General features: G+C 47.0%; 1 protein-coding gene across 1 annotated transcript; it reads right to left on the reverse strand.

Annotated features, from left to right (window-relative positions):
- Positions 1–220: 220 nt before the first annotated feature.
- On the reverse strand, positions 221–13,853 carry LOC144590060 (uncharacterized). Its single transcript, XM_078394924.1, has 4 exons — positions 13,759–13,853; positions 10,278–10,404; positions 1,617–4,849; positions 221–436 (listed from the first exon to the last, which is right to left on the reverse strand). The coding sequence occupies exons 2-4, from the start codon at positions 10,363–10,365 to the stop codon at positions 221–223; spliced, it is 3,537 nt and encodes a 1,178-aa protein (XP_078251050.1). The 5' UTR covers positions 10,366–10,404; positions 13,759–13,853.
- Positions 13,854–17,437: the final 3,584 nt, after the last annotated feature.

Consider the following 17,437-nt stretch of genomic DNA (forward strand, 5'->3'; position numbering starts at 1 on the left):
ATACTGTCCGTTTGGTAAGATGGACACAGGGAAGGCAGGTGGGAGTCATTGCCGATATGAGTAAGCTGATATGACTTGGGAGGACAAACAAGGCCAGGACTTGCAAAATGTATGGAGTGCAATCGGGACCAGGAGGATCTCCATTCCGATAAGCAGGACTTGGAGGCGAGGCATGTGCCACAGCAGGGCAGGAAGGAGTCGATGTGATGACTCAGTCCCGTTACCAGCTGGGACCCAGAAACTCTGCCTCGGTTGCTGGTGAATCGTTGGGGAGGATGCGCGTCAGGCAGCAGGGGAAATAAGCTCGTACCCTGTCCCTGAGTGTAAGAGGGACTCCGAGTCTGCTCGCAAGGGGGTTCAGATTTCCTTCCCCATCCTCATTCGTTACCCGAATTTCACCGATGCTTTTATCCCCGGTCCCGGAGGTAGAACAAGACTTCGGTAATACAATAAACATGGAACAGGAAGCTCACATCAAGGTGAAGTAGGACTCAAAACTCAAGAACGGGTCTGGTGCAATCCGGGGTAGCCATAGCACGGGAGAAGGCCATTCAGTCCGTCGTTTCTGTGGAAGGCAGTCCAGCTCGCCCAACAAATATTTGCCTTTAACCAGTTCCCCAGCTCCCTGTAAACACTAGAATGGAATCTGTTCTGAATCACATTCCGATGACGGCCATGCTGAGTAGGTACATCCCAGCTCTATACTGATGCCTAGTGCCTTAAGGACACTCTTGTAGATGGTTTTGAGTGCAGTTGGAGGCATCTGGTTGGCTTTGCCCTGAGGCTAGTCAACCTCAGGAGAACGTCCTCCGTCCATCTGGTGACGGTGCCCAGGACATGGAAGGTGCTGATCCCTGAGAATCAACACATGGAGAGTGAAGGAAGGAGTTCTCTGGTGAGGTGCTCCACTTTAATGGTCTTTCTCACATTCTTGATGAGCCCCACTTCTCAACGGCCCTGGGAATGTGTGTCTGTGAGCTGGAGGAGTTCCTGAGTATGTGTTTCACTGTCTCGGTGGCGATAGAGATTGAGTCCTGCTGTGGACGATGCGCACTCTGTACCTTGTCCTGAGGCTAGAGGGGTTGAACAGTTTCACTGACACTGTCTGTGACTACTTTACCCCCCACCAGCCCGTGACTCGGACTCTGGCGTTGACCAGGGAAAGAAACAGAGCTGGCAGAAAGCTTCCCCTCCTCTGGCACTGAGTGGGAAATGTGCCGTCTGACCTCACGGACAGAGTGGGAGTTGGGGAAGATGGTTACGAACTGGTACTGGGGATAGCCTGTCTCGTGAAGAAATGGGCGCTGTGATTTAGGTGAGCTTTCCGCGCGGGGACTTGGAACGGGAAGGGTTGTGAATAGATTCTTCAGGCTCTCCTGAAGTATTGACGTTGTACCTAGATGAAAATCCACTCCAGTTAGCACCTGGTAGTGACAAGCCACGGACCGGGGGGTGGCAGCTAGCGGGTGAGGGTGGGGCAGCATTGAGGAAGCAAGTGGTGGTGTGAGAGGCTGTGGGAAGGTGAAGCAGGAGAAGGAGGGGGAATTAGAAAAATGGATTGTTTATAGGCTGAGTGGAAGTAGTATCAGTAGTATTAACTCTGCCCGTTCCTTTACTTCCCTCAGTGTCTCAATTCGCTCGATGAACCCAGGCTTCGCCTCTTCTTTCTCAGACTGAATCATGAGGTCAATGTAAGCTGGGGTTGATAATGGGTTTGGTCTCAGAGCTATTTCTTCAAGACGTCTAATACTGCCCGATAATTGTTCAATCAGCGCCAGAACAACTGTGTTCTTACACCTACCCAAGTGCAGGTCAATTATTTCCCAAATACCCAGAACACCTCGGATCTGCTTCTGCAATCCCACCACTGCAACTTCTAACAGCTTACGTTCCTTCAGAACCTCTCTCGTTAAACTCAAACTTCTGGTTTCCATTGTGTTCAGAGCTGTGAAGAATGTCTTCATACTGTTTACTCCCATCTTCCAAAACATTGTATCAAAGTTATCATCGTTCTCTCCCCCTACTCCGCTGTCATTGGATCTGCACTCGGTGCCACAGTTTCCAGAGGTTGGACGTTGGGCAAAAATGGCTGAATTGTTAAACTTGAAGTGTACTGGCAGACCCGTTTTGTCTTTGGGACACGGTACCTCAGCTAATTTCAGGGCATCCAGAACGGGGGGAAGCTGTCCGTCTGCGAACGTCACCAGGATCTGAATGTTCTCTGCAATATCTTTGCCAAAAATAGAAAGAATTGAATCAAAGGCATATTTCTGTGTGTGAGTCAGGCGAGGCAGGGCGGCTTGAGCAACAAAGCACACGGCGTCGATCTGATCAACACCCTGTGGGGAAGTGAAGAACTCTAGGATTTGCTCAGTGATCTGTTGATCCCACCCGATGCCCCTGGTGTCTCCGAATTCTGGTGTGTCAATGATGGTCAGAGAGTAATCGATGTTAAATCCTACCTGATGATGGAGCTGGTAGGCAGTGATGGAGGATGTCTGACTCTCAGCCTGGGACTTTCCTGTCTGTTCCTGTATTAACGTGTATCTGAAGTTGTCTCCCCATTCCACGCCCAAGATATAATTGATCATCCCATTGATGAGGGTTGTCTTTCCTGACCCAGTTGATCCCAGAACCATAATTGTCTTCATTGTGTGTTTTGTGGTGGGGTTTCCAAAGGAGTATTTCATAAGCTGTTTGGATTTATCAGCTACCTCCTTCTGTAGTTTGAGCTTGTAAATGGAAGGGTTTCCTTCGGATATTAATTGAGTGTCTTTGAAAAGTTTCTGGGCTATTCTGACTGATGTGGTTTCTATTTTTAATAGAACCTCCTCACTTGCTGCACTAGATCCTGTCTTTCCGCACTCAGCAGACAATCGGACTCGGTAGACAGTCGTGGGTTTCAGTCCCTCTAAACGATAGTGGCATTGTGTGCCTGTTGTCTTAACTTCCTCCCATGATCCACCTTTCTTGTTGAAATTAACTAACGGTTCTTCTCTATATTCAATGCTGTACCGAATTATATTAACATCAGCTCCAATCTGACTTGGTCTGTCCCAGTGCAGTGTTGGATTGGGTGAACAATCCTGGAAGACCGGATTACCAGGTGGGTTTGCCGGCCGGGTGAAGCTCTTGTAGCTCTCACTAGCCTTGCTGACCCCCACCTTGGTCACTGCTCTGCATCGGATGTGATACTCCTGGTGTGGCTGTAACCCAGGTATTGTGAAGGAGTGGCATTGATCAGGTGTGTCCAGAATTGTCCATTCCTCCTGCTGGCTAACTTGGTATTTTACCTTGTAGCCCACAATCTCACCGGCACCACATCTTGGTGGCTGTAACTGCAGCGTCACACTGTCATGAGTTGTACCACTAACCGTTGGTATCTCTGGCTGTGGTGGGGGTTCAAAGCACTGGTTCTCCAGAAACCCTCTCTCGTAAAGGTAAATGGATGCTCCCACTTTGCTGTCATTCTGCACAGAACTAACAAGGAATTTTACTTTCTCATCAGCTCTATTGGCTGTGGCAAAATCCAGGAATGATCGGAATAGCTCGTTCATTTTCTGCGAGACAGACCGTGAGTTAAACCATTGTTCGCTGTGTCCTGTTGCACAGGATCCGTCAGCAGGATTGGGTACCTGCATGTTCTGAGTTGTGAGAGATCGGAGGTGGTTGTTTGCCTCTGACAGGTAGAAGTCCTCCCGATGTAATGTTGTAAATGTGAAGCAGACAACATAATCTGTTGCTAGATCCATCAACTTGTCATCCAACTCGCCCATTGATTTCACAATTGGTACATCTTTAAATACGCTGAGGTAACGTCTCACTACCTTCATCTCTCGTTCCATGTCATCCAGCCACGTGGTCAGTGCCTGGTGTTTGAATGGTGACTGTTCCCTGTTCTTCAGTATATTCACCAGTAATCCTTCCTCCTCCCCGCCGCCCCGAATGGATGGCAGAACCCTCGCCAAATTCCCCTGGAAAACTAGTGTGTACTCCAGACACATTTCTCGAAAGTGCAGTATCCTATTCCCGATCTCAGGAAACTGATTGGCAACACTTTCTTTCATCAGGTCATTGCACCTCATCACGGCCTCACTGAGCTGTTCCAGGACACTCTGACAGCTATTGACCAGTCCCACGCTGATCCCCCTCACCAGCTGGGCAGCTTTTGAGTCGAGTTTATTGAGCGGATAGAGCCAGACTGTGATGGGCACTGAATGCTCTCCACCTTGGCCGAGGAGGGTTGGGAGGGTTGCGTAGATATTGATGGCATCTTTGAAGGTGGTGGGGTTGTTCTTCAGTGAGAAATCCCCATAAAAGGTGCAGCTAAATTTCTCAGAATGAGACTTTTGTTCTTTTGTCATTTTTACGGAGGCTTCGCCCTGAATCGCAATCAGAGGGAGATGTTTAATCATTGCCTCCATGTTACCCTGAATATCCTGTGTGTTCTCTGCTGATGAAGCCATTTGGTCAAACACAAAGAAGGCCTGGGCCCCATAGAGCACTGCTGTAATGACATGGGTGGCTGAGCCCTCATCAAACACACCCGGGTAGGTAATATTCTGTCTCCCTAAGTGATTCATCGTCAGTTGCTCAAACCTGGTTGTTGTTTTGTACTGAAGGGTAACTCGTGCTTGTTGCTTAGATTCCTTTGTGTCACTGAGATATTTTGCCGACCCTTTCACCTCCACTAACCCACCCAGGAGACTCGCCTTCAGTGACCCTGACACATTGAGGGCAGCAGCTTTCTTCTCCATGGAGTCTGATGCAATCAAGTGAAACTCGGTGCTGCGCTGATCACGACGATCAAGGTTGCTCTGCAGTGTCTGTAAGTCCCACAAGGTGACACCTATAGAATAAAACAGCGATCAAAACTGTAAAATTGGATCAACCAGTAGAAATTAATCAAAGAAAACAATGTTTATTCAGTAGATTCATTCTCTGTGTTTTGTGGTTAGTAACATAGAAACATAGAAAATAGGTGCAGGAAGAGGCCATTTGGCCTTTCAAGCCAGCACCGCCATTCATTGTGATGATGGCTCATCATCCACAATCAGTGACCTGTGCGCAACTTCTCCCCATATCCCTTGATTCTACTAGCCCCCAAAGCTCTATCTAACTCTCTCTTAAATTCATCCACTGATTTGGCCTCCACCGCCCTCTAAGGCAGAGAATTCCGCAAATTCACAACTGTCTGGGTGAAAAAGTTCCTTCTCACCTCAGTTTTAAATGGCCTCCCCTTTATTCTAAGACTGTGGCCCCTGGTTCTGGACTCCCCCAACATTGGGAGCATTTTTCCTGCATCTAGCTTGTCCAGTCCTTTTATAATTTCATATGTCTCTATAAGATCCCCTCTCATCGTTATAAACTCCAGTGAATACAAGCCCAGTCTTTTCAATCTTTCCTCATATGACAGTCCCGCCAACCCAGGGATCAATCTCGTGAACCTACGATGCACTGCCTCAAGAACAAGGATGTCCTACCTCAAATTAGGAGACCAAAACTGTACACAATACTCCAGATGGGTCTTACCAGGACCCTATACAACTGCAGAAGAACCTCTTTACTCCTATACTGAAATCCTCTTGTTATGAAGGCCAACATGCCATTAGCTTTCTTCACTGCCTGCTGTACCTGCACGCCAACATTCAGTGACTGGTGTACAAGGATACCCAGGTCTCGCTGCACTTCCCCCTGACAAAACCTGACTCCATTGAGACAATAACGAGCCTCCTTGTTTTTGCTGCCAAAGTGGATAACCTCACATTTATCTATATTATACTGCATCTGCCATGCATCTGCCCACTCACTCAACCGGTCCAGGTCACTCTGCAACCTCCTAACATCCTCTTCGGAGTTCACACTGCCACCCAGCTTTGTGTCGTCTGCAAACTTGCTGGTGTTACTTCTAATTCCTTCATCCAAATCATTAATATACATGGTAAATAGTTGCGGCCCCAACACCGAGCCTTGCGGCACTCCGCTCGCCACTGCCTGCTATTCTGAAAAGGACCTGTTTACTCCTACTCTTTGCTTCCTGTCTGCCAACCAATTCTCTATCCATGTCAACACTCTACCCACAATACCATGTGCTCTAATTTTGATCACCAGACTCCCATGTGGGACCTTATCAAAGGCTTTCTGAAAGTCTAGATACATGACATCCACTGGCTCCCCTTCATCCATTTTACGTCATATCCTCACAAAATTCCAGAAGATTAGTCAAGCATAATTTCCCTTTCATAAATCCACGTTGACTTGGCATGTCCTTTTATTGCTATCCAAAGGCACCGTTATTACCTCTTTAATAATTGACTCCAGCATCTTACCCACCACTGATGTTAGGCTAACAGGTCTGTAATTCCCCGTTTTCTCTCTTGCTCCTTTCTTGAAAAGTGGGATAACATTAGCTATCCTCCAATCCACAGGAACTGATCCTGAATCTATTGAACATTGGAAAATAATCACCAATGCGTCCACTATTTCTCGAGCCACCTCCCTGAGTACCCTGGGATGCAGACCATCAGGTCCTGGGGATTTATCAACCTTCAGTCCCATCAGTCCCCCCAATAATATTTCTCGCCTAATGCAAATTTCTTTCAGTTCCTCTATCCCCCTAGATCCTCTGTCCTCTAGTACATCCCACATACATTCTTTGTCCCAACCCTATCAGATGCACAGAATCTCTTGCCTGGAGTGGGGGAATCAAGGACCAGAGGACCATAGGTTCAAGGTGAGGGGGAAAAGATTTCATAGGAAACTAAGGGGTAACTTTTTCACACAAAGAGTGGTGGGTATATGGAACAAGCAGCCAGAGGGGGTAGACGAGGCTGGGGCTACCCCAACATTTAAGAAACAGTTAGACAGTTACACGGATAGAACAAGTTTGAAGGGATATGGAACAAACGCAGGCAAGTGGGACTAGTGTAGCTGGGTCATGTTGGCCGGTGTGGGCAAGTTGGACCGAAGAGCCTGTTTCCACATTATGACTATGACTCTATCAGAGATATTCTCTTTGTCATTTCAATCCCTCTCAAACCTTTAGATTAGTTTAGAGAGACAACACACAAACAGCGAATCTGCATTGACCAGCGATCCCCGCATATTAACACGACCAAACTGCACACACCCGGTACAATATTCACATTACACCAAGCCAATTATCCTACAAACCTCTACGTCTTTGGAGTGCAAAAGGAAACTGAAGATCTCGGAGAAACCCTACGCAGGTCACGGGAGAACGTACATACCCCGTACAGACAGCACCCGTAGACAGGATGGAACCCGGGTCGCTGGTGCTGTAAGGCAGTAGCTCTATGGCTATGTCACCATGCCATGTCTTTTCTGCATCTAGATTGTTTTCGCCCTGTCGCAGATCTGATGAGTAATCTCTGACCTGGAACATTAACGGCTTCTCTCTTGCAGATGCTGGCTGGTATACGGAGGATGGCACCTTACCTGTGACCACAGTCTGGGACCAAATTGCCTCCTCCCTGATCTCCCACTGCCTCTCAGATACACCAACTGGCCATTATTATCCACTTTTGTGCACAGTGAGACATCCTTTCTCATAATAAAGTCCTAGAATGTTACTATCAGAATAATTGACTTCTCTGCCATGTGCTTCTCTTTGTTAAATACGGATAAGAGCAATTAATTTCAGAACCCCCGACTTTTCTAACTCCATGAACAGATTGGAGTCATAGTCATATATTCATACAGCTTGGAAACAGGCCCTTTGGCCCAATTTCCCCACACTGGCCAACATGTCTCAGCTACACTAGTCCGATCAACCTGTGTTTGGCCATATTCCTGCCAACCCAATACTATCCATGTTCCTCTCAAACTTTACTAAATATTGCAATAGTCCCTGCCTCAACTACCTCCTCTGGCAGCACATTCCACACACCCACCAACCTTTGTGTGAAAAAGTTATCCCTCAGATTCCTATTGAATCTTTTCCCTTTCACCTTAAACCTTTGTCCCCTGATCCTCAATTCACCTACTCTGGGCAAGATACCCTGTGCATCTACCCGATCGATTCCTCTCATGATTTTATACACTTCTATAAGGTCAACCCTCCTGCCCTCCAAGTAATGGAATCCCAGCCTACTCTACCTCTCCCTATAACTCAGACCTTTGAGTTCTGGCAAAATCCCTGTAAATCTTCTTTGTACATTTTCCAGCTTGACAACATATTTCCTATAACATGGTGCCCAGAACTGAACACAATACTCTAAATGTGATCTCACCAACATCTCATATAACTGCAACATGACCTCCCAACTTCTATCCTCAATCCTCTGACTGCTGAAGGCCAATGTGCCAAAAGCCTTTTTGACTACCTGCAACTCCACCTTCAAGGAACCATGCACCTTCACTCCCAGACCACTCTACTCTACAACACTCCCCAGAGTCCAACCATTCACTGTGTCGGTCCTATCCATGTTAGACTTTCCAAAATGCAACACCTCATATTTTTCTGTATCAAATTCTCAGCCCGCCTGGCCAACTAATCAAGACCCTGCTGCAATGGTTCACAGCCCTCTGTGCCTTATTGGTTGTCTGGTTACCCTCCCGCCCTTAATATAACCTAATCTGCTTGTGATTTTCCTTAACCTAGACACCCTCCCTACACACATTATACCATCTCCTCTCACTTTGCTCTCCCAATTACTTTTTAAAGTTTGTCCCCCCACGACACTTTGGACACTCCAGAGGGAAATCCTCCCTCACTATCTAAGCTGGTCTAACACTTTGTGTCCAATGTTCTATTCTCAGTAATCTGACTGCTGAAATCCAATGTACCAACAGATTCTTTGCCCCCCTATCTATGTGTAATGCTTTTCCATTCCTATCATATGCTTTCTTATATCCAACCTCCATTACGCCATAATAACTGGGGTACTTTTGAATTGCTGTCCTTACCTTTACCTGCCATGGGAACACTTTGGCCCTGATTGACTCCCACTAACCAGTTGTGGAGTAACTTGCAAGTAGGTGATCCCAGTGTACTTTTTACCAGATGCTGTCTAATAATCATAGAGCAAAATTGTCCATATTGACCAACATGCCCTATCTAAGGTAGCCCATTTTCTCATAACCTTGTGAAGGAAAGAACTGCAGATGCTGGTTTAAATCAAAGATAAACACAAAATGCTGGAGTAACTCAGCGGGACAGGCAGCATCTCTGGAGAGAAGGAATGGCTTCTCTCTAGAGATGCCGCCTGTCCCGCTGAGTAACTCCAGCATTTTGTGTCTATCTCCCTCAAAACCTTTCCTATCCATGGACTTGCCCAAGTGTGTTTAAAATGCTGTAAGAGTACCTGCCTCAAATACCTCCTCTGGCAGCACATTCCATATACCCATCACCCTCCGGGTGTAAACATTGTCCCATAGCTTCGAATTAAATCGGGCTCCTCTACCTTAAACCAAGGTCCTCTGGTTCTTGATTTCCCTACCCTGGGGGAATGTCTCTGTGCGTCCAATTTATCTATTCCCCTGATGATTTTAAACACATCTGTATGACCACCCTTCTGTGTCCTGCGCTCCAAGGAATAAAGTCCTAGCCTGTCCAATAGCCAAAGCCTTCAGGTTCTAGCAACATCTCGTAAATCTCTGCTTCTTTCCAGCTCAATGACATGCTTCCTCGAACAGAGTGACCAGTTCTCCTTCAGAGTACTCCAAATGTGGCCTCATGAATGTTTTGTACAATTGCAACATAACAGCCAATATTCTATGTGTCTGAAGGAACTGCGGATGCTGGTTTAAACAGAAGATAGACACAAACAAAGTTGTGAGTAACTCAGCGGGTCAGACAGCATCTCCGGAGAAAATGAGCACCTACTCCTTTTCTCTATAGATGTTGGCTGACCTGCTGAATTACTCTAACATTTTGTGTCCAATGTTCTATTTTCAGTAACCTGACTGGTGAAATCCAATGTACCAACAGCATCCTTTGCCCCCTTATCTATGTGTAATGCTACTTTGAAGGAAATATGTACCTGTACTGCTGGATCCATCTGCTCTACCATGTTCCTCATGGCGCTACTTTTCGCTCTGAGGTCCAGTCCTAGTTTGACTTCCCAAAATGCCACATCTGCCAATGATATTGTTAATCAGCCTTACCAGGGTTCAGCAACTTAATTTGCAAACCATCCTTATCCCATCGGGAAACTGCACTGAAACTCAGAGTCAAAGTCACCATGGTAAGATTGGCAACCTGAACGTATGACACCGCATTGACCATACTGATTTGTGTGATGACATTCCAGTACCTGGGATCAGAGTGTCCGATCGGCAGTCGTACAGCATTCCCAATTGGAAAGGACGGCCCAGAGTGGACAGTTGCAAGATCTCGCTCATTGTTGAACTGGGAGCGGACACTCAGGAAACACCAGTGACCTGAAAGCGGAATAAAATATAACAAGCTGAGTTCCAGATATATATTAGATTAGTTATTTATATGGCTTACTTAGACGTGGCCAAGTACCAAGAGGGGGAAGGTGTCGGAAGGAACTGCAGATGCTAGTTAAAACTGAAGATAGACAAAAAATGCTGGAGTAACAGCTGAACAAACAGCATCTCTGGATAGAAGGAGTGGGTGATATTTGGCATCCCCATTGCTTCTATCCAGAGATGCTGCCTGTCCAGCAGTTACTCCAGTATTTTGTGTCTACCAAGAGGGGGAAATTTGAAGTAGTAAATTATGCAAATTACAAAGAAGATGAGTTGTTTGCAATATTTTTGACCTAAGGTCTTACATGATGGAGAGGCCAACATACGAATTGAATTGAATTGAAACATTTATTGTCATTCAAAATAAATTTGAATGAAATGTCGCTGACGTACAGTCATGACAGTAAAGAGCACAAAGCACACAATTACATAAGTTTAACGTAAACAACCATCACAGTGACTCCTCCAGGCACCTCCTCACTGTGATGGAAGGCAAAAAAAGTCTTATCTCCTCCTGCATTGAAGGATCCTCAGAGAATGTGCATTTCACTGCACATCGTGTATGTGTATGTGACAAATAAACTTGACTTGACTTGACACTCTGAATTTCCTCAGCTGTCTGAGGTGGTAAAGGCGCTGCCTTGCCTTACCCACCAGTGCGGCAATGTGTGTTGTCCATGTCAGATCCTCTTTGATGTGGACTCCCAGGTATTTCAAGCTGCTTACCCTATCCACAGTAGACCCATTTATTTCCAGTGGCGTGTACGTCCTTGGATGTTAAGCCCTTCTAAAGTCCACAATCAGCTCCTTAGTTTTTTTGACATTCAAGAGGAGGCTGTTGTCCTGACACCAGAGTGCCAGATCAGCCATCTCCTCCCGGTAGGCCTTCTCATCGTTGTCGGAGATCCGGCCCACCACCACAGTGTCATCAGCAAACTTGATGATTGAGTTGGAGCTGAACCTGGCCACACAGTCATGTGTGTACATGGAGTACAGTAGGGAGCTAAGGACGCAGCCCTGGGGGGATCCTGTGTTCAGGGTGGGGGGGCTAGATGTGTGTTCCCCCATCCTGACCATTTGGGGCCTGGTGGTGAGAAAGACCAGGACCCAGGCACACAGAGGAGTGTTAAGCCCCAGTTCCAGCAGCTTCTCAGCAAGTCTGGTGGGGACTATAGTATTGAAGGCTGAACTAAAGTCAATGAACAGCATCCTCACATAGCCCGCCTTCTGGCTGTCCAGATGAGAGAGAGCGGTGTGCAGAACCTGGGAGACCGCATCATCCGTGGATCTGTTCGGACGGTATGCGAACTGCAGTGGGTCCATGTTGCGAGGAAGGAGGGCACAGATGTGGTTCTTGATTAGTCTCTTGAAGCATTTCATGACAACCAAGGTGAGGACCACTGGTTGGTAGTCATTCAGACAAGCTGGAGAGGTATTCTTTGTCACCGGTACAATAATGGATCTTTTGAAGCATGCAGGGACCACGGACTTGGCCAAGGAGAGGTTAAATATTGTGGTGAGCACTGGAGCATGCTGAGTATCACAAGACTTCAGTACTCGCCCAGCTATACCATCTGGGCCTCCAGCTTTCCTCGTGTTCACATGCTTCAGAGCCCTCCTCACGTCGTGCTCAGACACCGAGAATGTGTGCACATCCCCGGCGGTGGATCCCTCTCCAGCCTCGCTAGCCAGCGCCCTGTCGGTGTTGCTTTTAGACGGCGAGCTAGGGTTGATGTTGCCAATCTCGAACGTGCGTAAAAAGAGTTCAGGTCATCAGCTAAGGAGGTGCCGGACACTTTAATGTTTTACCACTTTATGGACTATAGATTGGAATATAGATTGGAACAACAGGGGAATTATTTTAAACGTTGCTTTTGGGAACAAGAATATATTCCCGACGGTGTTAAAGATATTGCTCAAGAGTTATGGATTACTGCCTTTGCACTTTCAGCTCTTTTGGGTAAGCTTGCTTTGATGTACTGACAGTGTTTGTGGGACTCCCAAATTTGAATACACTCTTGCATTTGTACATTGATTACCGAAGAAGTAGGGGTTTGCAAATGAACCAAAATAGTTTGGAGGTACATGCGGGAGTTAGTACGATACGATAGAGCTTTATTTATCCCAAGAGGGAAATTGATCTACCAAGAGTCATAAAACACAAAATACATGAAACATGAAATTGAACTGACGAGTGGAAAAGATTGGGGATGTGCAAAGATTTGAGGGGGGAGGGGGAGGGGGGGGGAGGAGAGTCAGGAGAACTCAACCCAATTAGTTCGGTTTGGAGATACAGCGCAGAAACAGACCTTTCGGCTCACTGAGTCCGCACCGACCAGTGATCTCAGCATATTAACACTATCCAACAAACACTCGGGACAATTTACATTGAAACAAACCCAATTAACCGACAAACCTCTACGTCTTTAGAATATGAGCGGAAGCCGAAGATTTCAGAGAAAACCAACGTGGTCACGGGAGAACGTACCAACTCCGTGCTGACAGCACCCGTAGTCGGGATCAAACCCGGGTTTCTGGCGCTGAAAGCTCTGTAAAGCAACAACTCTACCGCTGTACTGCCCCGACGTGATGATATTACGGTTGTAAATGGTCATAGGTTAGTGGTAACCCCGAATGAAGAAAAAGTAATCTTTGTTTTCCTTTATCGTCACTTTCAGGCGACGCTTAACCTTAAAGGGTTGGCCATTCAGAATAGTGCTCTGCACTTGCAAAGGAATTAATGCATTTTCGTTAAGGGAGCAGTTATTGGAGAAGGGATTAACAAGACTAGTAGAGATAAAGGGAACAGGATATGCAGCAGGGCAATCCACAGTTAATGTGATATTTGTTGCAGGGAAGAGTGAACAATTAGAACAGCTGAAAGAGAAGATAGAAAAGGTACAGAGAATCACATCAATGATATTTGAAGATACCGAGACATAGAAACATAGCAAATAGGTGCAGGAGTAGCAAAACATAGAAAATAGGTGCCGTCCGTCTACCCTGACCTAGTGTGAAGAAGGGTCTCGACCCTAAACGTCACCCATTCCTCCTCTCCAGAGATGTTGTTTGTCCCCGAGTTACGCCAGCATTTTGTGTCTATCTCCGACTATACTTTACACTCAATTGTGATCAGAAACAAAAATACTGGGGTTACTCAGCGCCACAGGTCGCATCTCTGGAGGGCAATGGACATCGCCTCCTTTTCCGTATGAGAACCTCCAGCGTTGTATTTTTGCTCAATGTTCCCGCGTTCTTAGTTTCTTGTGTTTCACTGGGACATTAATCTGTTTCACTCACCGGTCGAGGAGACGTCCGTCAGCAACTGTAGCGGGGTTGCAGCGATGACGATGGGACGAATGGTCTCTCTGGGAGCCTCCTCTTGTACTGTCAGCGCTGAAGTCGGACTTTCAACCTCGCCGGACTGACGACAAGCCCCGCGCTGGGAGCTCTCATGTGCCGAGACGCCTTGGGCAAATCCCAGAGTTAACTACAAGTCCAGCGACCAAAGATCACGGCACACTTACACTATCCGAGTTACAGTAAGGACAATGTACAATTTTGCCAAGCCAATTGACCTACAAACCGAAGATCTTGGAGAAATCCCCACGCAGGTCCCGGGGAGAACGTACAAACTCCGGACAGACAGCACCCGTATTTAGGATACGCCCTAAGACGTGGCGACTTGTTCAAGCCTACCGTGGGTTCTTTTCTTGAGACTGTGATTGATTCCAAGAAGCACTTTCAGTTTCAGTGTAATTTCTCGGAAACATTGAGCAATCGCAAAAATAACAATCAAGGCGGTGCACGTGATATGCAGCAAGCGGCGAGGCTATCAGATTTCCCTGCAACCTCGGGCATTCCAGAGAAAACTATTCAAGTCTGTCCAACCTCTCCCAATGGCGAATATCCCCTAATCCAGGCATCATTCTGCCAAACCTCTTCTGCACCCTTTCCAAATGTCCATGTTCTTCCTGTAAGGGAAGCGACCAGAACTGCACATGATACTCCAAATGTGGCCGAATCAAAGTCCCAGAGCGACGTTGCAGAAAGACAGGCTCGACTTGCCCCACAGCGGACTGCGGAGGAGCCGAGCGGCAAAGCCTGAATGGGCCGAAGGAGCCTCGGCAGCGGTGGGGCCTAAAGGGGGGAGGGGAAGACGGGAAGACAATGGATGACCCGGCCTGGGGGGGGACTACCGCGAAGAACAATGGATGACCCGGCCTGGGTTCTGGTTCTGGTTGATTACTGCGCAAACACCTCATAAGTGTTTATCTCGCTCAGGTCGGAGTGAGTAGAGTAGTGATTAAATTTTAAAGTGGGCCTTTTTGACCAAGTTGAGGAGATCTAGTTGCTCAATCTCCTTTTTAAATGACTTAACATCGGGAGCAGCACATGTGTTGGGTGGCAACATATTCCAATCCCTGATCGATCTTGGGTAAAGGGAATATCGGTAGCAAAGTTTATTGATATTCAGCGAGTTGATGATGTAGGGACCTGTATTTGTCTTGTTTCATGGCAGTTGGTGCTCTGCGGAAGATTTGATGGCGTGATTTTGTGAATCTCCTTGTAAATTGCAATAAGTCTTAGGCTGATTCTGCGGAGCTCTCGGGTATTCCATCCGAGAGAAGTCAGCATATTATTCACACTTGATTTGCGCTTGTCATTACATACAATGCGAACTGCTCGGCCTTGTCCTTCCTCCAGGGTGATCTTGTTGTTGTTGTGGAAAGGATCCCGTACAGCTCCATAATACTCCAATTTGGGCCTGACCAAGGACTTGTAGGTGTTCTCTTTGACAGAGGACCGCCGTGAGGGACAGTGGGAGAACAAAGAGGGGCCTGGTGTGGGGCACTCTAGTTATACAATCCTCTGCCCTGGGGATAAGCCTGCGTTAGTTTGTTCGTTCCAGTTAAGGCGCTGTGCACACGGCAGCCAGCCAACAGCCGCTTGTGTTTTTCTTTTTTTTCTCATTTTTAATTTCACGTTTTCGTGAACATTGTTGTGTGTTGCGACGGTTTGCAGACCAATATCCCTCCGAGGATGAATAAAGTTTTATCGTATCTCAACTTTCTCTTGAGTACACCCAGTGAATTGGCAGATTCTCTTCCGTGGCAGAGAATTCCACAGATTCACACTGTTTCAGTATTGCATGTATTTCATGTATCATCTCCATTAACAACTGTAAATCCCCCACCGCTCCCCTCCCCCAAGGTGTCCCCCAAGGCTCAGTCCTTGGCCCCCTCCTCTTCATCCTCTACCTGTTCCCCCTTGGTCAATTAATCCGCCGTCATGGTCTCAACTTCCACTGCTTCGCCGATGATATCCAGCTCCTCATCTCCACCAAGTCAATCTCCCCCACCACACACTCTACACTGACAAACTGCATCACTGAAATAAAATCTTGGCTTCAATCAAATTTCCTCAAACTCAATTGCAACAAATCTGAAATCATCATCATTGGTCCAAAAACGCTCACCAAATCCACCCAAAACTTCATCCTCAACATTGATGGTCTCCCAGTATCCACCTCCCCTCACATCCGGAATCTTGGAATCATCTTTGATCAAACCCTCTCCTTCGACAAACACATCAAACACATCACAAAGACAGCCTTCTTCCACCTCAAAAACATTGCCCGTCTCCGTCCATCCCTCTCCTCCACAGCTGCAGAAACCCTCATCCACGCCTTCATCACCTCCCGTCTGGACTACTGCAACAGCCTCCTCTATGGCGCACCCTCAAAAATCATCAGTAAACTTCAATACATTCAAAACTCCGTTGCCCGTCTACTCACCCACACCCCGATCCGTGACCATATCACCCCCGTCCTTTACAAACTCCACTGGCTCCCCATCCCCCAGAGAATCCAGTACAAAATCCTCCTCATAACCTACAAAGCCCTCCATAACCTGGCCCCATCCTACCTGACCGACCTCCTCCACAGGCACACTCCCACCTGCACCCTCCGCTCTGCTGCTGCCAATCTCCTATCCCCCCACATCCGGACCAAACTCAGATCCTGGGGGGACAGGGCTTTCTCCATCGCTGCTCCCACCCTATGGAACTCACTACCCCAAACCGTTAGAGACTCCTCCACACTCACCACATTCAAAACATCGCTGAAGTCTCACCTGTTCAGTACTGCCTTCAACCACTGAAGGTCACCTCACCTTCTGTCTCTTTTCTCTGTTCGTTTACTTATTTACTTATTTATCTATTTATTCATTTCCCTATGTTCTCTAAATCTCTGTAAAGCGTCTTTGAGTATATGAAAAGCGCTATATAAATAAAATGCATTATTATTATTATTATTATTTCTTCTCTTCCCGTTACAAGAACGTGGAGGCTTCGAAGGGAGTGTTTACAGAACGCTGCCTGAATTAGGGGGTATTGTCTTGAAGAAAAGGTTCAACAGACTCGAATTGTTTTCTCTGGGGCATCGGTGGCTTGGGAGAGGTTTATTTAATTACAAGACCAAATTGACCCATTGGGCCCAAACCTCTCCTGCATTGGTGCAGCACCCTCTCCTCCCCCCCACTCCATCCCCCTCAACCCCCTTTATCTTCCCTCCTCCCCCTCCCCCTCCCTCCCTCGGAGATAGATTTAAAATTTAAATTGTGAATGACTTTAAAAATATGACACCAATTACAATGAAACTTCATCTATTAGCACCAAAGATGTAAAGGAGAAAGGTGATTTAATGGTTAAGGTGTATGAGACCAAATGCTACATGGAGATGAACTGTCACGACTTCCGGTGGCGCTATGGACTGAGTAAGTCGCACACCAACTAGCTCCGTGAACATTTCGATTTAAGGAGAGAGGAACGGGACGGGCCCGTTGCAACTTACCGGCAATTCTCAACAAAGGGTGGGTGACGTCATCAGATCGCGACTTTTAATAGTAAATGTCGACAAGTCGCACCCCCCCGTTAAAAACTGTTAAAAAAGGAACGGTTAGAACAAGACTGTTGGAAG

The sequence above is a fragment of the Rhinoraja longicauda genome, unplaced genomic scaffold (assembly GCF_053455715.1).
Source record: "Rhinoraja longicauda isolate Sanriku21f unplaced genomic scaffold, sRhiLon1.1 Scf000113, whole genome shotgun sequence".
In the NCBI taxonomy this organism is placed as follows: Eukaryota; Metazoa; Chordata; class Chondrichthyes; order Rajiformes; family Arhynchobatidae; genus Rhinoraja; species Rhinoraja longicauda.

Bases quoted from the DNA above. Each gene is read 5' to 3' on its own strand.
- LOC144590060 (XM_078394924.1), bottom strand. From the start codon at position 10,365: ATGAGCGAGATCTTGCAACTGTCCACTCTGGGCCGTCCTTTCCAATTG. The intron at 4,850-10,277 runs GTACTGGAATGT...TTTATTCTATAG, and splicing joins ATCGGACACTCTGATCCCAG to GTGTCACCTTGTGGGACTTA. The intron at 437-1,616 runs GTAAAGGAACGG...GTATTACCGAAG, and splicing joins GAATTGAGACACTGAGGGAA to TCTTGTTCTACCTCCGGGAC.